This window comes from Carcharhinus amblyrhynchos, chromosome 20 (genome assembly GCF_965287045.1).
Source record: "Carcharhinus amblyrhynchos chromosome 20, sCarAmb.v2.hapA, whole genome shotgun sequence".
Taxonomy (NCBI): Eukaryota; Metazoa; Chordata; class Chondrichthyes; order Carcharhiniformes; family Carcharhinidae; genus Carcharhinus; species Carcharhinus amblyrhynchos.
Window position 1 is genome coordinate 36418720 of NC_137343.1, and position 21674 is coordinate 36440393.

General features: G+C 41.5%; 1 protein-coding gene across 1 annotated transcript in view; it reads left to right on the top strand.

Moving 5' to 3' along the window:
• Positions 1-20315, top strand: part of fbxw8 (F-box and WD repeat domain containing 8) — a 157310-nt gene extending 136995 nt beyond the window's left edge. Inside the window, exons 9-11 of the mRNA XM_080208411.1 lie at positions 8776-8949; positions 15390-15506; positions 15843-20315. Coding sequence (XP_080064537.1) covers positions 8776-8949; positions 15390-15506; positions 15843-15984 — 433 coding nt within the window. The 3' untranslated portion in view covers positions 15985-20315. The remainder of the gene's footprint in view (positions 1-8775; positions 8950-15389; positions 15507-15842) is intronic.
• The last annotated feature ends 1359 nt before the right edge of the window (positions 20316-21674 follow it).

Sequence of the window (21674 nt, forward strand, 5' to 3'; positions counted from 1 at the left end):
TCCATTCAAAAGTCTGATAACAGGGAAGAAGCTATTCTTGAATCAGTTGGTACGTGACCTCAGACTTTTGTATCATTTTCCCGAAGGTGGAAGAGAGCATTTAGAATCTATTGATGTCCATGAAACCATTGTCAATTGTTGGAAAACCCCTTTTGGTTCATTATTGTCCTTTAGGGAAAGAAATCTGCCGTCCTTACCTGGTCTGGCCTACAAATGGCTCCAGAGCCACAGCAATGTTGTTGACTCTCAACTACCCTTGGGTAACTAGGGATGGGCAATAAATGCTGGCCAGCCAGCAACACCCATGTCACATAAATGAATTTCAAAAAATTCACTTTGGAAAAAGTTTAAACGAGAGAGTCTCCAGAAAAATAACCAGTTTATGTCAGCTGCAACACCCCTGGAATTTCAAGACCACCAAAGGAATGTTTTTTGAAAATCTTACAGACCCCAACTCTTATCAATTCCACCCGCACCCTGTAAATTGTTCTGCTTTGTATGTTAGTGTGTGTGTGGATTTGGGACCTATTTTTACCTTTTTAATAATCTTATACTTTTGACTGAGTGAGTTTTTAACAATTAAACTATCTCCTTATTTGTTAACTCAAGATCTGGCTGGCCTGTTTCTTTACATAACTTTAAGTACATGAATTGACAAATTTGGTTTCTAAAAATTCAAACTGTTATAACCAACCGCAGGAGCAGAAACTATAATCATTTATTCACCTCTCTGGACTTGGTCGTAACAGTCCTGCTGATATGCACCAACCCAATTTGTTTAGATTAAATGCCATTTGTTTTTGTTTCTGTCTTCACGGAGGAGGACGTGAATAATTTGCCGGGTGTTAGCGATGGAAAGGTGGTAGGAATGGAGGGTCTTAATGACATTACTGTTACTAGAGAGGTGGTGCTCGACAGACTGGAGGGGCTGATTGTGGACAAGTCCCCAGGACCGGATGGAATGCATCCGAGGGTTCTGAAAGAAATGGCGGAGGTGATAGTGGATGCCTTGGTGGTTATTTTCCAGACGTCGCTGGATTCCGGGGAAGTGCCGGAAGATTGGAAAACGGCTAATGTTACGCCGTTGTTTAAGAAGGGTGCCAGGCAAAAGGCGGGGAATTATAGGCCTGTTAGTTTAACGTCTGTGGTAGGTAAAATGTTAGAATCCGTCATTAAGGAGGAAATTGCGAGGCATCTTGAAGGGAATTGCTTGATAGGGCGGACGCAACACGGTTTCATTAAAGGGAAGTCGTGTCTGACAAATTTACTGGAGTTCTATGAGGATGTGTCTAGGGCAGTGGATAGAGGAGAGCCGGTGGATGTGGTCTTTCTGGATTTTCAGAAGGCGTTTGACAAGGTACCTCACAAGAGGTTATTGCAGAAGGTCAGGGGGCATGGAGTTGGGGGTAGGGTGTTAGCGTGGATAGAGGATTGGTTGTCAAATAGGAGGCAGAGAGTGGGGGTCAATGGGTGCTATTCGGATTGGCGGTTGGTGACTAGTGGGGTGCCCCAGGGGTCGGTGCTGGGGCCTCAGCTATTTACCATTTATATAGATGATCTGGAGGAGGGAACCGAGTGCAGGGTGTCGAAATTTGCTGATGACACCAAGATTGGGGGAAAGGCAAATTGTGCGGAGGGTGTGGAGAGTCTGCAGAAGGATCTAGATAGGCTGGGCGAATGGGCCAGGAAATGGCAAATGGAATTTAATGTTGGCAAGTGTGAGGTGGTCCACTTTGGGAGGAAGAATGGTAGGAAGGACTATTACTTACGTGGCGAAAAACTGCAGCAGGCAACGGTGCAGAGGGACCTCGGGGTCCTTGTGCATGAGTCGCAAAAACCCAGCTTGCAGGTGCAGCAGGTGGTCAGGAAGGCAAATGGGATGCTGGCCTTCATAGCGAGGGGGATTGAATATAAAAGTAGGGAGGTCTTGCTGCAGCTGTATAGGGCATTGGTGAGGCCGCAGCTGGAGTACTGTGTGCAGTTTTGGGCGCCGCACCTGCGCAAGGATATTTTGGCCCTGGAGGGAGTGCAGAGGAGGTTTACTAGGCTGATACCGGAGTTGAGGGGATTGAGCTATGAGGAGAGGCTGAATAAACTAGGCTTGTACTCGTTAGAGTTTAGAAGAATGAGGGGAGATCTCATTGAGACGTATAAGATGATGAATGGGATGGATAGGATAGAGGTGGAGAGACTCTTCCCGCTCAAAAAAGACAGTAGGACTAGGGGGCACAGCCTCAAGATAAAGGGGAGGCGGTTTAGAACGGAGTTGAGGAGGAACTTCTTCACTCAAAGGGTGGTGAATCTCTGGAATTCTCTGCCCGTTGAAGTGGTGGAGGCTGCCTCGCTAAATATTTTTAAGAAGCGGGTTGATGGGTTCTTGATAAGAGAGGGGATTAAGGGTTATGGGGAGAGGGCGGGAAAGTGGAACTGAGCCACAACAGATCAGCCATGATCTTATTGAATGGCGGGGCAGGCTCGAAGGGCTAGATGGCCTACTCCTGCTCCTATTTCTTATGTTCTTATGTTCTTATGTTAATGTTGGGCCCAGTTCCCTGGTGCACCTAATCTTTCTGTAGAAAACTATACTTTGCCACAGCTTTAACACTCAAACAAGTACTTGTATCAACATATCCCTCCAAATCTTTAATGAAAACTGAACAGTAATAGGCCTAATACTGAACCATAACCATTGACTACAACTTTTGCCTGTGGCTAATTCTTAACCAGTGTATTACCACTGATACTCCAAAACTTTTCTTTTATGGAGTAATCTGATTTTTTTTTTAACTTCAAGTCATCTTAAGTCAACAGAAAAGCAAAGAATCCGCAGTATAAAATGGGCTGGTGATATGTCGAGCTCCTTACATTTGCACATAGCAGTCTCTTCGAGCATGGTACACTCCAGTTTCCTGATTTTTCTCCCTTCCTGATCCCATCTGAACACTGCACCTGGGACGACACGTTGGCTGCCCTTTGTTGTTAAAATCTGTTCTCTGGCCATTATTGCTAGAAGGTGCTTGTGAATGGATTGTGCCGTTTATAATACAAAAAGCCTAGACCTTACAGGCAAAGGATTCATGAGAACTATTTAATCTTTCCTTTAAACAAAAAAAAATTTTTCATAACGATTGTTGTGTTTCATCTGGTTTCAGTTCCAGCCTCTTTTTTTTCCCCCTCTGGAGGGTGGATTTGCCGTAATTCCAGGAATCTGTTACTATAGAAGTGTTCTTTTCTGATCTTTGTCCAGCTGGAACATGAATTATAGCTTAACAACTGGTGCTGTGTTGTGGCTGGAACCTGCAACACTAATAAGGATCAGGTTTCCTTACATTGAGACTGTCCGCTAGAGTTAAAAGTGCCGCTTAAGTTTCTGTCTGAATCGGAACCCTCATGGGCATTTTCATTCTTCTTCATCTCTAATTTGGATTCAGGAAACCTATCCAAAGCAAAATAAAGCTGACTAAAATGAGAAATGTATTTAAAATAAAATTGTAAAAATCATCAGAATTAAGTTATTTTTCTCTCCAATATTTTTAAGCGGTCACAGATTTATTAACTCACAGATGCAGAACAGGAATTCTGACATTACCATATGCAGGGAAAGCAGTACTCTACCTTACGCAGTGAAAGTAATATTCTAATGTGTGCAGCTGGTTTGTCAGGGTCCAAGAAGCAAATCAACTGAATTTTTATGATCAATTGACACAAAGCTGCTGGGAGTCCGTAAATCAAAAGAACCAAATTTATTGAACAACCCCCAAAATGAAAGGTTTCTTTTTTTTGTAACATTTAGAATATAAGAACATAAGAAATAGGAGCAGGAGTAGGCCATCTAGCCCTTCGAGCCTGCCTCGCCATTCAATAAGATCATGGCTGATCTGAAGTGGCTCAGTTCCACTTACCCACTTTCTCCCCATAACCCTTAATTCCCTTGTCTGTCAAAAACCTATCTACCCGTGTCTTAAATATATTTAGCGAGGTAGCCTCCACCACTTCAATGGGCAGAGAACTCCAGAGATTCACCACCCTTTGAGTGAAGAAGTTCCTCCTCAACTCCGTTCTAAACTGCCCCCCCCACTTATCTTGAGGCTGTGCCCTCTAGTCCTGCTATCCTTTCTGAGCGGGAAGAATCTCTCTCTACCTCTACCCTATCCATCCCTTTCATTATCTTATACGTCTCTATAAGATCCCCCCTCATCCTTCTAAACTCCAACGAGTACAGACTCAGTCTATTTAGTCTAACCCCCTCATCTCCGGTATCAGCCGAGTGAACCACCTCTGCACTCCCTCCAAGGCCAAAATATCCTTGCGCAAGTGCAGCGACCAAAACTGCACACAGTACTCCAGCTGCAGCCTCACCAGTGCACTGTACAGTTGCAGCAAGACCTCCCTGCTTTTATATTCTATCTCCCTCGCTATAAAGGCCAGCATCCCATTCACCTTCTTGATCAGCTGCTGCACCCGCAGACTGGGTTTTTGCGACTCATGCACAAGGACCCCCAGGGCCCTCTGCACTGTAGCATTTTCACCCTTTAAATAGTAATCCCTCCTACTATTGTTTCTGCCAAAGTGGATAACCTCACACTTGCTAACATTGTACTCCATCTGCCAGGTCCTCGCCCACTCGCTCAGCCTATCCAGATCCCTCTGCAGACTTTCCACACCCTCCGCACAATTTGTTTTTACACAAATCAGAATCAGATGCAAATTTAAACATAAATTAACAGGCCAATCACAGTCAGTACAAACTATAAATTTTACATGGAATGTTGGAGACAGCAAAAGATATAGCTCACGAATCTTCTAAGCTGTTCACTCCACCTGTATATCACAAATTTCAGCCACACAGTTTTTTCAAGCTTAGGTTGCTGTTGTGAGGAACTTCAGCCCCTTTACTACAAGGACTTGGCTGATTCTTCAGAAACAGGATTCATCTGCATTATGTCACTCATTCGGATCCTTCTCAGCTTCCATTGGTTGTGGCAGCACAGACCTACCAGAACCACTCTTATCTTCATCTGGAATGGCCTATTCTGTGCATTTAGACACTTGGTATTAAAAGGATAGCAGCAGCAGCAGCTTTCTGACTACTCAGAGATCCATCTTTCCATCCTTACTCACTGACCACCTAAATGTTTCCTTACTGTTATACCTGTTCTGGGTATAAGGCCATCACACAGTGAAGAGAACAAAGGAATAAGCAGACTAGAAGACATGTATTCATACTTTTTGAAGGAGAGAGATTTTGACAACTTTACAACACAATAGTTAACATCATTTTTAAAATATGTTACTCAAATGTTTAAACTAATGGCTCATTATTTCTTGCGCTGGTTAAAAGGAATCTTGAAAATTGGTAATCAGTTACTAGTCTTTAAATGGTAAAATTATGAATAGAGCCACTAGTTTAAACGTTTTGAGTAACATTTTTTAAAAATGATGTTAACCACATAGTTGTGTAATGAGATGGATGAATCATTAAGAGCCTAGAATGTTGTACCCTATTTTGAGGGACAGGTTTTTCTAACTCTCTTCTCAATTGCAATACAAACAGTCCCCAGTCATGAAAAGTGATAGAAGCATCTTCCCCTTAGTGGGAAGAGTGAATCCATTACAGACAAGACAATCCTTATATCTCAAAGATGAAGAAGGACAGCAAGCAACATAATTTAGGAATAAAACCAAAGAGGGAGGGGGTTGGGGCAGGTGGTAGTGAAAATATCAGTAACACAGTCAAGCTTACAATCTGGCCCCAGTCAAGAAATTAGTCACAAAGTGTGCTTGAAATTGGGATGTTTGTATGAAATAAAATTGTGGTTCAAGCTTCCACTCTGTTTCATCTGTATAGTCAGAACTTTTAAATTTTCACTAAACTAGTATAATTGCTCATCAAACTTGACTGGAATTTTACCAGCACTCCCACCCAAGGCTCGTAATATTGCACCCGAGGCCAGTGGGGAATGTTGTTCTGCGAGCCTAGCATGCCCCAGTTTCAGGGTGGGAGTGCCAGTAAAATCAGGGCCATTGTTTCTCTTACAGCAGTAAATTGTAACATGGTGGTAAAGTTACTGAGCCAGTAATCCAGAGGCATGCACTAATTCTCTAGAGCCACGAGTTCAAATCCCACCACAGAAACTGGTGGAATTTAATTTAGAATCATAGAATCATCATTAATCCCTACAGTGCAGAAGGAACCCATTCAGCTCATTAAGTTTGCACTGACAATAATCCCATCTAGCCCTATCCCTGTAACCACATTTATCCTGCTAATCCCCCTGACACTAAGGGACATTTACCATGGCCAATCCACCTAACCTGCACATCTTTTGACTGGGAGGAAACCAAGGATCCAGAGGAAATCCATGGAAACATGGGGAGAATGTGCCAACTCAACATAGACAATTACCCGAAGCCGGTATTGAACCTGGGTCCCAGGTGCTATGAGGCAGCAGTGCTAATCACTGTGCCACCATGCCACTTGGAACCTAGAATGAAAAGCTAAGTTAATTAACGTCCTGCCCTTATCAGATATTGTCTTGTCTGGCCCACATGCGACTCCAGACCACAGCAATGTGGTTGTCTCTTAGCTGCCCTTTGAAATGACTGAGCAACTCACTCAGTTAGAATAAAAGCAAAAGTGATTGTGGAATATGAAATAAAAACAATAAAGGAAGGAAAAATACAACAGGTCTGGCAGAATCTTTGGTCAGAGAAGTTAGAAGGTAGCTCCCTACTACATCCCTCATGGGCAGTTAAGGATGGACAACAAATATTGGCCTTTTCAGTAACACTCTCATCCCATAATCAAATAGGAAAAAAGTATTCATTGGTGTATTTAAATTGGTAACCTCGTGCAATATTATTAATACAGCTGAAAATAGGTTTATCACATTAGTGAAGCATTTTTATAAGAGTGTTGTTCTCTATCTTATAGTTCTTAACCTGGGTTTGTACACCACCAGTTAACAGGACTTTCCAGGGACTTCACAAATCAGTGTAATTTGAGTGAGCACCACTGACCGTGGGGTGGACGACATGGGCAAAGGTCCAGGGCATCATGATCAGGGCTTGGCTCTCACCTAATCACCATGTAGCCACTCAAGGAGACCTGCCACTTTGTGAGGCTCTCAGCTTTTTAGTTAAAAGCCATGCGTGGCGAATGTTAATGGAGTCTGCAGCCTCTTGCATTGGTGCACTGTCACTCAAGGAGATGCACAGAGCTGTCAAGATAGTCATAGATCACCCTTCAGCTGGTGAACCAATGGTTTGCAGGGCCATTGTTCCAGCTGAATAAATCAAATTCTGTTTTTAATTACTTGAATCTTTTTACGGATGTACTGGGGAAACTACTTTCTGCAATTATACATACTCCTTCATGATAAACCAGATAATGTTAGCTTTTTTGCAGAATGATTTACGAGTGTTCTTGTCAAACATCAAACTAAGAATAGACAGACACTCCAGTGAGAAACAAGCACACCCATCTCACTGATATCTGTAAATAAATAATCCATTGAAAAGGGATCCGTCAAATAATAACTGCTCCACTACCTTGAACAGCTCTTTGTTATTTCACCAAAGTCCTCCAGAATGGTTTTTTAAACTAGCAATGTAGATTGCAGAAATTTGGTTTAGGTTTGATGCAACTTGCTTTTAAAATTCTCCATCTTTTCCCATGTTAAATTGCACAATTTCAAGCAGGTTGTGCTGATATAGCCAATAGAAACTCAAGAGCACCTTATTCCTTTAAAAGAGATAACTATTCAGTTTCTGTTAATGATAAATCTATTTTAGTTTTGATTACTTGCAGGAAGGTTACACTTTTTTTAAATGTATGAATATGCCTTTCAAATTGGCACCATAAGTAAACATGAGTAAGTAAACTGTGGTAAAATAAAATTTACTTCTAAATAATCTATTTTAAATAGTTGAAGGGATTCTGCTTTGAATTGATGTCCATCTTTTTAACAGACTTATAAGCATCACTTGTATTGAATACAGCAAATACTGAACCATTTGATTAAGACTAACATATTTTCAGACAAACATTTCATTATACCTTTTATGATCCTTTGAAAAATTGCTTTCCCTGGATGATTCAAGTTGACTGTAAAATATAAAAATGGAACTGATATTTCAGAAAATTATCTGGCTGTAATATAGTAATAAAAATAGTCCCTATAATCTCACTACTCAGTATGGTATTATTTTGAGGAGTCTAATAGCGTGAACATGTGTAATTATGAAGATACACAGCATTCCCTTCACAAGCGTGGCACAATGGCGCAGTGGTTAGCACTGCTACCTCAGTGCCAGGCACCCAGGTTCGATTCCGGCTTGTGTATGTGTGGAGTTTGCACAGTCTCTCCTTGTCTGAGTGGGTTTCCTCTGGGTGATATGGTTCACACAGTCCATCAATATGCAGTTAGGTGAATTGGCCACGCTAAATTGCTCCTTTAGTATCCCAAGGGGTGCAGGTTAGCTGGATCATTGGGGTAAATACATGGGAGTATTGGGGATAGGACATGAGTAAGATGCTCTGTTGGCAAGTTGGAGCAAACTCAATGGACCGAATGGCCTCTTTTCTGCACTGTAGAGATGCTATGATTCCAGGAAAATGTCATGAATTGAGGAAAGAGGAACTTCTTCAGAGATTTACTCCCAAATAATAATCAAAGAAGTTTAAATAAAAAAATGTGAGTTTCCTTTTACCATCAGTGTGTGTGCACCGTTCCACTATGGCATGGTTTTATTATGTCAATTTTTCTCTTTTAGGGTGAGAGTATATGACCTTCGGACAAATAAAGAAGTGATATCACTCTATGGCCATCAGCTGGGTGTGTCATCAGTGCAAATGGATGATTGGAAGATTGTCAGTGGTGGTGAAGAAGGACTGGTTTGTGTGTGGGAACAGCGAATGGGAACTAAACTCTGGGAAATGCATTCCAGGTATGAAATTATTGAGCTTATATTTTTTTAAAATGAAGCTAAATGCTCATCAGCTATCTCATTGATCACACAAGAAATACATTTCAGCTGTAACAGTTTGTTCACAAAATGTAGCTTTGCTTGGGGCAATTGCAAAGTATTGATTGCGGTTTTCTAAAATCTGCCGAAGATCTTTTTCTCACTCCCAAATTTTGAAAACTTACTTATGGCACCTTGTCACGCCTTCCAGACATAGTGTGTCACATATAGTGAATTTCCAAATGTAATTTGTGTGGGGCACAATCAAGCAGCCAGTAATGAGATTAATAATGATGATTGATGAATTAAAGCAATATTGGCCAGGGAATTAGGAAATTCTCTGGTCCTTTTTCATTTAAAGCCAGATGATTTCTTTAAGACATGTAGAACTCCTGCATTGAAAAGTACCTCCATTTCTTCCTCAATACAGTAAGTTCTCGCTTAACAGTGGTTGGCCAAACAATGTTTTCGTTCAACATCATTAATAAATTAGTGTCTGTTTAACAGTGTCAGTTTCATTTTAACATAATTTGTGTTTTGTATGCTGGTTGCATGGCCTACCTTGGGTAACTGTGTTCTGACTCAGATGATTAATTCAGACTGATTTTGTAAGCTATCTTGCATATAGTGCTATTGAGTAAGGATGTCTCTCATCAGTACAGACTGCTGCATCTGCTATACAGGGAGTCTCTACCACCTCCTGCTGCTGTCACTGTTATATCATGATTATTAACCCATTATACTATCCCTCCCCCACCCGGAACAATTTCTTTAAGAGTGATAAACTATTAAATTATTTACGTTACATTTCTGACAGTTTATTTTTGTAGCTCCTACTCTGCTCCCTCTATGACCTCTGCGCTCAGGAATCTTCGGCTCCCTAGTAACACGCTTAGGGAAAAACCTGAGAAGACAAAGGATCTTCAACATCAATGAAGACTTTCACAGCGTATGCTGCATTGAGGATGAGAAAAGTATTGAAGATCTGAGATTCTAACAAATCTAAACAATGGAAAGAAGTTTGACAGAATTTCCATAGATATTGCAGGAGATGAATAAGATATGGTTTCCTGATGACATTTTGGAAATGATATTTACTTTTGGTAGGCAATGGTCACATTGCTACACTTTCCTCCGCTGCAAGGTTGCTCTACCATGGGCATTGAAAAGACAAGAAGACAAGGCAACACCATTTTCAGAAACGGAATGAATCTCCAGAACTACATGAAGAAAAGATTATTGTACTGGATTCTGAAGCAGCTCTGAAGATTTAGCCTCAGCTTCTGCACTGAAGGACAGCTTTAGTGAAAAGAAGATTTTCTGATGAGATTGAAGCGTGCATGTCAACTTAATTTCACCCAAGCTAACGAACTATACCATCACATCCTCTGTGGAATCAAGTATGATTTAACAGCAATGTACAGGCATCTCACTGGTGGATTCAGTAGGACAAAGATACGAATGCTGTTCCTCCACTCCTCAAAGAAAACAAAATTCATATGCTTTGGCAGTGAGTTCAAATAGCATACTAACCTCTAGGATATCCTCTTCCAATGGATCGATCTGTATTATAACAGCTTCTTTCTCATTACATAGGAACTAGAAGCAGGAGTAAGCTATTCGGTCCTTCGAGCCTGCTTCAACATTCATCATGGCTGATTATGGCTGATCATCAAATTCAATATTCTGATTTTCCCCCCCTTCACTTTCCATATTCCTTGAACCCTTTAGCCCCAAGAGCTATATCTGGTTTCTTCTTGAAATCAGACAATGTTTTAGCCTCAACTACATTCTGTGGTAGTGAATTCCACACGTTCACCACCCTCTGGGTGAAGAAGTTTCTCCTCACCTCAGTTTAAAAGGTTTACCCCTTATCCTCAAACTATGACCCCTAGATCTGAACTTCCTCCCCATTGGGAACATTCTTTCTGAATCTACCATGTATAACCCTGTTAGAATTTTATAAGTGTCTATGAGATCCCCTCTCACTCTTCTAAATTCCGGTGAATATAATCCTAACCAATTTAGTCTCTCTTCATACAACAGACCTGCTATCCCAGGAATCAGCCTGTAAACCTTCATTGTACTTCCTCTATAGCAAGGATATCCTTCCTTAGGTAAGGACACCAAAACTGCACACAATACTCCAGGTGTGGCCTCATCAATGCTCTATACAATTGCAACAAAACATCCCTATCCCTATACTCAAATCCTCTCGCTATGAAGGCCAACATACCATTTGCCTTCTTTACTGCCTGCTATACCTGTGCGCTTACTTTCAGCAACTGATGCACGATGACTCCAAGATCTCATTGAGCATCCACCCCTCTCAATTTACACCCATTCAAGTAATAATCTGTCTTCCTATTATTCCTACCAAAGTGGATAACCTCACATTTATCCACATTATACTGCATCTCCTGTGCCGATGCCTTCACATTCAGCCTGTCCAACTCATGCTGAAGCATCTTACAGCTCACCCTCCTGCCCAACTTTGTATCATCTGCAAATTTGGAGATAATACATTCAGTCTCCTCTTCCAAATCATTAATATATATTGTGAACAGCTGGGGTCCTAGCACAGGTCCCTGCAGAACCCCATTAGTCACTGACTGCCAATCAGAAAAAGACTCATTTATGCCGACTCTTTGCTTCCTATCTTCTAACCAGCTTTCAAGACATTATCTGCAATCCCATGTACTTTAACTTTACATAGTAGTCTATTATGTGAGACCTTGTTGAAAGCCTTCTGGAAATCTAAGTAAACCACATCCACTGGTTCTCTTCAATCAACTCTACTAGTTACATCCTCAAAAAATTCCAATAGATTCAGCAAGCATCGTTTCCTTTTTGTACCTGCTTCAGGACAGAGTCAAGCTACATCCTAAGAGTGCTCTTGCGGATAACCACCGACTGTTGCACTGCCCTCTGTGTCCACATCTTCCAGCTTATCTTGATAAAGAACTGACAGATCCACAAATATCGAGTTCACAGTCGTCATCTGCAGAATACCCATTTGTGAACAGATATCACCATTCATTAAGGATATGTGTTGATTGTAGACAACATGGAAGGTCTCAAAAATCTGTCGCTCCTTGTGCCGAAGAGTGATAATTAGCTGACCTTTTATTGGTAGGTTTGTACCCCCTATGATCTTGCAATTTAATATCTGATAGGGCGATTTGTTTGGAACCAGTCCAAATTATCAGTTTAATTTTGAAGTCTGTGTTAAAGCCTTTAACTTTCATTGTGACTGACCGAGACGCTTGATCAAGATCATTTACTTTCCCAAGCAACTCAGGATGCGTCAGAATTTCCAATTTCTTGAATAGTTTGCAACTCATAAGTATTTCCTTGTCTTCTTCCTCTGTTTGACTTACAGACGTATTTGTCCTGCCTTCCCACAGTGGAAACATTCTGCGCCCCTGCTGGGGCAATCTTGGTATCTGTGTTACTTCTTTGCACCACAGCATAAGTGTCTCAAGATACCTGCTGTAAGGTTTCCTGCCCTTTCACCGATTTTGACTGGATCATGCTGCCACCCTTGGGTCTACCTAGCTATTGGAGTCAGCTAGAGCCTTAATGTTGTGACGGACTATACCTGAATTTGTCCGAGTTCAGCCTGCCTCGCGTTCTGAACTGGTCGACTATAAGCGAAATAATTTATCATCTGGCAAAAAATCTGACAGCTGTTTATCCTGGACTCTGATCAACATCATCTTTCAATGCACCATATCTGCAAGAACTAGCTAGGTGATATAGGTCATTCAGAAGTAATTTGACAGATTCACCTAGCATTTCGGATCTTTGATTAAGTCAGAGGGCTTCATTTTGGACCAAAATGCGTACATTCAGGACAGTTTTGAAGTCTGAAGAGGTCCCTTCTATCCCTGTTTCAATTAAATCTTCAGCAATTTTACTGTGTAAAGGAATGAACTAACCTGGTGCTTCTGCTCTTTAGCAAGCGGGCTCAATGCTGCTCAACACCAAAGAATATGTTCCTTCCATAACGCTCACGCTTAGCCTCTCTGCGGGCCCTCAAGACTTTCAAACAGGTGAGGTAGGGGCAGTGATTGGTTGTTGTTCCCTCCTTAGGTAGGGTTTGCAAGTTTTCTTCTGGTTTTGCAAAGTGGTGTTCAATGGATGACACCAGCCCTTTCCTCAACTGGAATCACCGCCGCTGCTTCTATGTTTCTTTCTGAGCTGGTTGCGTGCCTTATCTTATCTTGTAATTGTGTTCTGACTGAGGTAGTTATTTCATTATTTGTTTTGCTATGTACAAAATACGTTATAGAGTCTGTTATGATACCAACTATTCCATCTGCTCTACAGAGTCTCCAGCATGTGATTGCTTATATCACTGTGATACCATGATGTACACACTAATTCTTTAACATTACTATCCTATTAGCTCAATATGCTACAGTTCGCCACAGTTCGTTACTTTATTGACTGCCGCCCTCCCCCCTTGCCTCCCTGCCTAACTGACTGCTCACTCCCACTCTTGCCTCAAGTCTCTGTTCTTCCTTAGTCCACAGGGTCTGCTCTTAAATGGCTCCTAACCCCTGACTCTCCTATTGGTTTCACTACTGAACTCACACCATGTCATGGCCTCCATCTGGTGGCAGAAGTTGGTTGTTGCAGATAGTCAAGACATTAGCCGCTAACTGCACCCTCCGCCACTAGATGGAGCCTGGTCAATGTAAAAGTAGTAAAAAGTCTGACAACACCAGGTTTTAGTCCAACCTATTTATTTGATAATATACTCTCAAGCTTTCGGGGTTAGCCCCTTCGTCAGGTGAATGGAGAGTTCTGGCCTCAGACAGAGCATATAAAGCACAGACAGTTTAGAGATCACTGATTAGAATGCGAATCCTTACACCTAACCTGCTGTTCAAGACCTGAAGTGGCTGATAATGTGAGTGGAAGGAGCACTGATCACAGTTTAAAGAGATGTGTATTGTCTCCAGACAGTACAGTAAGTGAGGTTTTGCAAACCCAGGCAAGTCACGGGGGTTACAGATAGTGCGACATGAACCCAAGATCCCTGTCGCACTATCTGTAACCCCCGTGACTTGCCTGGGTTTGCAAAACCTCACTTACTGTACTGTCTGGAGACAATACACATCTCTTTAAACTGTGATCAGTGCTCCTTCCACTCACATTATCAGCCACTTCAGGTCTTGAACAGCAGGTTAGGTGTAAGGATTCGCATTCTAATCAGTAATCTCTAAACTGTCTGTGCTTTATATGCTCTGTCTGAGGCCAGAACTCTCCATTCACCTGACGAAGGGGCTAACCCCGAAAGCTTGTGAGTATATTATCAAATAAATAGGTTGGACTAAAACCTGGTGTTGTCAGACTTTTTACTGTGTTTACGCCAGTCCAACGCCGGCATACCCACATCAATGTAAAAGTACCATACTCTGAGCTGAGTGCTATTACTTTTTTTAAAGAATTTAATTGTATATTGCATTCCTTTTATAATTAATTAGTGATGCATTTTATTTTGCAAGTTATTTTGGCCAAGTATGCACAGTGTGGCACAGCATGTATGGTATTATATTTCAGCTTCAACATTGATTCCTATGGGAACTATGATTCACTTAAAGTCACAATGCTCAGGAATGCAACCACAACTTTAAAACTGAGAATTTACTGTACTGCTCCACCGATGATAATTAGTGCCATCTTAGATTATGCACACAAGCTCTAACGTGGGGCTTGAACCCAACAATCTTGTCATATTTGAGCCCTACCCTCCTGGGAACATGGATTCCTTGTTTCACAACCACTGGAGCATCACTCCCACCCTCCGCCCAGCACCCCCCACCCATGGTACTTTGTCCAAGTGGCCGTTTTTACTGAGGGTTTTGCACAGTGAGTCTGTGCATTTCTGAGCCCAATATTGTTTGCTAGTTGGAGGTGCATATGTACAACAGGAACTTCTGATATCAGTCGAGAACTGTCAAGTTTCAATTCTTAATCCAGGAACTTGAATGACATTTGAACTGGTGCTACCACTTGACTGTGATCAATTCAGTATGGATTGTGGATTGAAATGGATTGAACAGGATTCTCCATGACTCACTGGCAAAAGTCACTAAGCTGTTAGGGTTGTAATAGTATTTTTTAAATCAACAGCTAGAAGTAAAGATTTTATTTTATGAGGCAGAATTTAGAAAATCAAACTGATTAAAAAATATATACAAAATGCTGGAATCCTGAAATGAAAACCAAAAATGTTAAGAATGCACAGAAAGATTGATCAGTATTTGAAAGCAAAAGCTAGGTCAACATTTATCCTTCCAGAGGCAGACTAACACGTTGTACATTTCCAGTTTCTTCTGTTGCATTGCTGGAAAGGAACACTTGCAGGTACAGTGCTGGGATCCAGGCTAATCTTGCCATTACTGTTCCAGGCATCCTGTACGACACCTACGTTTTGGTGCACACACACTGGTCACAGCAAATATACCTGATGAGAAATATCCAAGAGGAGCCAGTATCATGGATGATGATTTAACTGCTCATCGTAGGTGAGACAGATCTACAACCATGCTGTTCTATCTATGTAACACTCAAAGTGGAGCAACCTTGGGTTTCCCATCCATACAGAATGTTCTGTCTTTCTCTCTCTCTCTCTTCCAGGTCCATTCATTCTCAAAAAGAACAAACATGTCAATTATACAGAAGCCTTAATTTTAAAAGCAAACTTTCCTACCTTAGATCTTTAACTATGTGTTTGATTATTATACTTTGCACCTGCAATTTGCATGTTGATTATCTTTTATGACAGCTTAAATGATGGATTTGCTTAATAAGATTTTTTTAAACTCCTTTAAAATCATTAACTACCAATTATTGTTTTACAGACATCGAGGAATTATTTACGTCTATGACTTTTCAATCGATAAATCTGCGCCTGTCTTGCCAATCTGTCGTTCAACGTATGATGAAGATGTTGGCTACAGCTACAACATAGCACTTTCAATGCCCTATGACCAAATCAAGTGAATATCTGTCATCTCATGGATATATTGGTTCCATTACAGTCAGATAGTAATTCTAAAAGTATCCTTGTAATTAACTTACATTTCAATATGTAAGGAAGTAATACTTCTCAGGAGAACTCACAAGGAGACATCGAGGACATTGGAGAGACATCTGAACTAGAAATGACCCTCAGCCCTGCAATTCCCCAAGGACTTACCACCGAACTTTGAAGAAAAATGTCAACAAATTGTGGTTTCAGCTAAGTTTCACCAGGAGTTCTAGCAATCTCCCACCTAAATTATAGCGGGAACCATCTGTTCTGTTTTAAATGTTTCTACTTCTTTTAATCCTTCTTCCTTTTATAATTTGTTCCTCATGAATTTTACAGCAACTGTTTTTGTGTATGGTTAAGTGAGGACAGGAACTTGGGCTTGAGATTCAAGAGTATAATTCACAGGATGATATGTTTTGTAAATTAAAAATAATGCAAAGGAAGCAGAAAATGAGATTGTTTTCAACAAATAATATATTGTTTTAAGTTTTCAATAAATTTCCTATATTGCGTTTTCTGTTTTTCTATTTGCTTAAATCACTGCCCCAGCCCACAGGCCCTGAAGGTGGTAAATTATTTTGGAATAGGGGCCAAATGATGTGTAAAACCGAGTGACATGGCAGGAGGGTGGAGCCAGGGCCATGCCCGTCTCCTTCACTGGGATTTTACTATTAGCAGGGTAGAAGGCAGGCAGCCTGCCTACCCTTTGTTAATTAAGGCCATCAAGTGGCAAATTAAGGGCCGTTCCCACCAGGGCTGATATTTTATCAGCAACAAATGGATACCTTGCCACCTGGGAAGGTTGCCAATTAAACCTGTTGTTCGTGCAAGCTCAGCAAGGGCAGACGGTCCCTACAGATCGGGACCATGTGTCCCACGGAGAGTGGAAAGTGTAGACCCATCTGAATGAGTCCCTCTCTCCCCCCACCACATCCTAATGATCAGCCTCTCCTTGTCCCTCTGCTGGAACTAGCCTGATTGACCCTGATGAGCCCCAACAACGGATACCTTTACACCAGACTTCCTTGATTGTTTCTGGTTTGGGAACAGCTGCAGTACCGCAGGTGCCCGCTGCTCCTGATGGCATTGCTGGGACCGGTTAGCTGTTTCTTTGGAATATGGGACATTGTACCTCAGGGCGCCCAAAGACAGAATTTCGGGCTGCTAAATTCCTCAACAGCGTAATATAGAGTCATGGTTTCCAGAGTCAGTGGAGGCAGACTTGTCCTCGGTTTCTAGCTGGCGGATGGGGGCATCATCTCGATGTTAAATCACAACCACAGTTTCAAAGGCGTTGACCACTCTCATACTTTATAAAAAAGACTTTGTTGCAGTGAGTGTTGACAAGCTGCTTGAGAAAGGCCTCCTGGTGCCCTCCACCTGATAGCTACCAATGCTCATGTTCTAGCAGGAGCCCTTAGACTAATTAGTTTCTCACTACTGCAGACCTGGGGATCTAATGGATATTTGAGCTCGTCTTAGTCAGGACAGGGCACGACCTAGCAATCAACGCACGGACCTTCCTCATCTTAATGGCTCAGCACCGGATCAAATTGTAAACTGTGCTTTCGGCAGAGATGCATTTTTCTTATAGCAAACTTACTGCAGTGGAGGGACATTTTGGATCAGATAATGCATCTCTGTGCTGAACATCTGCTGCTTGAGTACCTTACATACCTGCGCACAAATGAACTGACCTCGCTCAGTAATACAAGGTAATGGTCTTTGAATCCTTATCTGGTGCAACCAGCGTGTCATTCATGTGCCAGGGATCAGGTGCCAGCCAGTGTCAGTGAAGGATTGCTGGCTGATTATGGAATGGAGAAAGGGGAGGCGATGATATGTTGAGAAGCAGAGCAATAGGAGGAGCAGTGAGTAAGAGAAGTAGAATGTCTTGAAGAAAAAATCCCTCCCCTTGAGGCACCATTCTGAACGGCATGTGCTGGATTGCATAATGAGAGGCCTCCAGCTCTGTTTTCATAGTCCAAATGAGCCACATGCATAGCATGCACTCATTCTTTCACACTGGCCACCTGCACTGTGCCCAACAGGAAATTCCCATTCTGTGTGGACATATACCATCACATTATCAGCCCCTTCATTCCTCAGCTGTCAGCTTTCAACATCATGTTTGAGTATAATATAAATCATAAGTGAGATTGTTGGTTCATCCAGTGACATCCTTGTCTTTCGACTTATCGTTGTTATATCAAAGAAACAATGGAACCGAATATTAGTGAATCATTCAGTGCTTCCCCCCTCTGCGAATTTGAGAAAAGCTAAAATTTTGGTCACCATGAAATTTTGAACAAATATTTTCTTTTCAAGTAAGAGTACTGTACTGTTAATCATGTGAAGGCAGCTAATTTTTATGTGATTTATGGAACGAAACTGGACTAAGAGGAGTTGCAAAAGCACTACTGAATAAACATGTCTTAGACTCAATAGGTAAAGAGCAAACCTAGATGAAATTTGGCAGCAAATATTTTCTATGTTATACATCAAAGTTTTAATAATTTTACTGGTTTTCTCATGTATTGTGATTTGCCCTAGTTTAACTCTCAGTGTAATCTACCATTAATCCATCTCCTCTGCCATTTCTGTGAACGTTTTCCCTGATCCCATAAAATAGAATCTGTCCTTTTGTTTAGTCGATAAAACCATCACAAATCTAATACTTGTATTGTGCAACTATAAAATGATTACTCCTGATCATGCGGCATTTTTAAAATGGAATTAAGCCCTATTGAAATGGCTCCAAGTGTAAATGATAAATTATATTGTCTCCTCTTCTCTGAAAATTTACCTCATGATCTTATTTTTAAAATGTTACCATATATCCAGTACAAATGGAGGCCACTGTGGCAAACTTTATAAGAGGACAGGCTCCTGGAATGTATGACACATTTATGGACCCATTCTTTTTACATTGATGTGTTACAAAGAAAACAAGACCAATCTAGACATTTGGAAAAGGTTCAAAGGAAACCTTTTCAGCTAATGTTTATTTACAGTTTCACACAAAGCTCAACTGTGGAAAGAACAGCTGTAAAGTTTGAGCTTTGGTGGATGCAGTATTCCCTGATATGACCCACTCTTAATTCAAAATTGCTGAATTCAGATTATTTGGCAATTAATTTTTAAACAAGAAAATTCCCACTTTGCTTATTTACGGTGCTTGATTCAAATTAATGAATAATTCTGATCTTTATTAACACAAAAACATAACTATATGGATAATCAGCAGTAGACTAATTAGCTGTAGATTGTTTCTTGTAACGCAGCAGTAATGATGCCATGCACATTGATCCTTATGAAGGTTATTACACATCAACATCCAGGAAAATGTGCGTCAGATGATTGCCAAAGTCCAAAAATTGACCCCAACATAAAATGAAAACCAAATAGATAAAATGAAAGAAGTATAAAGTGATCTAATCTGTAATCTAATCTTAACAGTTCAGATAGCGAATGCAAGTATCCCATGGTTCACTCTTAATGTTTATGACATCACTTAAATCCCCTGATCATGTTACAGCCTTGAAAAAAGTTCCACTGTGTGTCTGTGATCTGTGCATTATGACCAATGGGATACAGTGACTGGGTTCAGTTCATCACAATCTGTCATATATGTAGCAGCCAGAAGATGTCGAAAACTGTACTTGAATGTATTGTTTGCACTGCTTTGTTAACACACGCTCCCATCGCAAACTTTAATTTCTTCAATGCATTTAAGGAAGTGGTTGCTAGATGATTTTTCTAGCCACTGCAGAATATGAAATATAATAAAATTACTGAAAGTTAGCTCAGTACTCTTCAAGTAATTAGTTCCAGCCACTAAGAGGATGACAGTACAGAGATACACTTCATAAGGATAAAATCATGCCTAATACTAAAGCACCACACAGTGGCAGAAAATGTGAAGAGCAGCAATACATTTACACTACATCAACAAAAGAAGGCATTATGGAGGAGAAAGAAAGAACAATACATGTTGCATTTAGAAAGCATCTAAATAGTGCAGTGCCTTCCTACTTTATACAATGGTTAAGAATTTCAGTAAAATCCTAGGTCTCCACACAAAAAATTGACATAAGGTGGCTGAAGTTTATGCTAGTCACAGACAAGTATTTTTTCGTAAGGAACAAGGCCCAACATTAGTGATTGCCAACTATTGCTTCACGTGTGTTAGCAGTGGCTGATAATGGGATTGCATTTTTAACTTGCCAGTTTAAAACCACTGCAGCCCCAAATTCACTTGAACTCACATTTCAGATTAATTAAAGGTGCTGTAGCGTTGTTGGGGTGGTGGGGGGGGGGGGGGGTGATGTTTGTAATATTTTACTCTGACTGTCGTGCATGTATGGAATGTTTAAATTTATGATGTTGCTGTGATGATAGATTCTGTCTGTAAGGTTGTTCATTCCCATGGTCACGGTATTAAACCAACAAGTATGGAACTCAAGTGGTGGCCTTTTGACATATTTATTACTGCAGATTGCTGTAGCTTTTAAAATGATGGAAACATTTATGATTTAAAATTATGCATTAACAACACACATCATGGACTATCTTTAAAAATGTTTCTTGTTGAATGTTGTTAGTTGTTTGCCCTCAATGAGGATGGGCTTAATTCGGAGTAGTCAGTGATTCTCAGCTCTTGACTGGAAGATTTCCCAGAACAAGACTTTCTTGGCAGAATTTGACTATTCCCCCGAGTTACAGGGATGGCGTCCTTGGGAGGCCGGTAATATAACGGAGAGTTATGTATGCAGTGCCACTTCCAGGGAAGTTTCCCATCGAGGGGATGCTTGTCCCAGAGGCAGCCAGTTTGGATCATTAAATGCCTATTGAGTGCCATTTAAAGGACGGCCAACATTTTTGCTGGCAGAGTTGCGTGTCACCACACTACCTCGGGGGAGACTGCTACCTTCGTGGATGCACCTCGTTGCATCAGCCTGGGGGTTGGGAGAACAGCCTGGGGGAGGTGGGTTGTAGTTTGCTGGGGGAGTTAAGGGACAGGTTGGGGATTAGGAGGCACGAGGTTGTTAGGGCAACTTGGGGGAGTGGGTTAGGGAAGCAGGCTGGGATGTAGGGGGCAGGGTGGCATGGGGGAGATTAGGGTGCTGGGGTTGTCGGGGGGGCAGGCTGGGGGTGATGGCGAACAGACTGGGAGTGTTTAGGCACAGGCTAGGGCAATCTGTCGGGGGGGTACAGGGCAACTTGGGAGGAGGGGCAGGCTGAGAGGTGGGAGTGGTAGAGAACTGGTCACATGGCATGACCACCCTCCTTCAGAGGAGTTCCCCTGTGATGATCAGACCCCAAAATTTTTATATGAAATTTGCTTACCTGGGAGGAGTTCAGGTTCTCCAAATTCCTTCAACAGCCAGTCATACTGCTAACCTGTGATTGCAGCCGGCAACATTGGCAACCTCCTGTCCACCCTTAATTGCACTGGTAGCAAACTCAGAGGCAGTAAAATTGCCAACCAGGTCCCACTGCCATCAAGAGGTATGGGCTCCAGACTTGCTTTCAGAGCCAATGTCCGGACTTTGAAGCCCACGGTAAAAGTCAGTCCTCTTGTCTCGAGGCAACAGAATGACCGGTTGAATCCGACCAACTTTTAACAAAGTGCAGATAGTTTTGGAATAACCAGCTT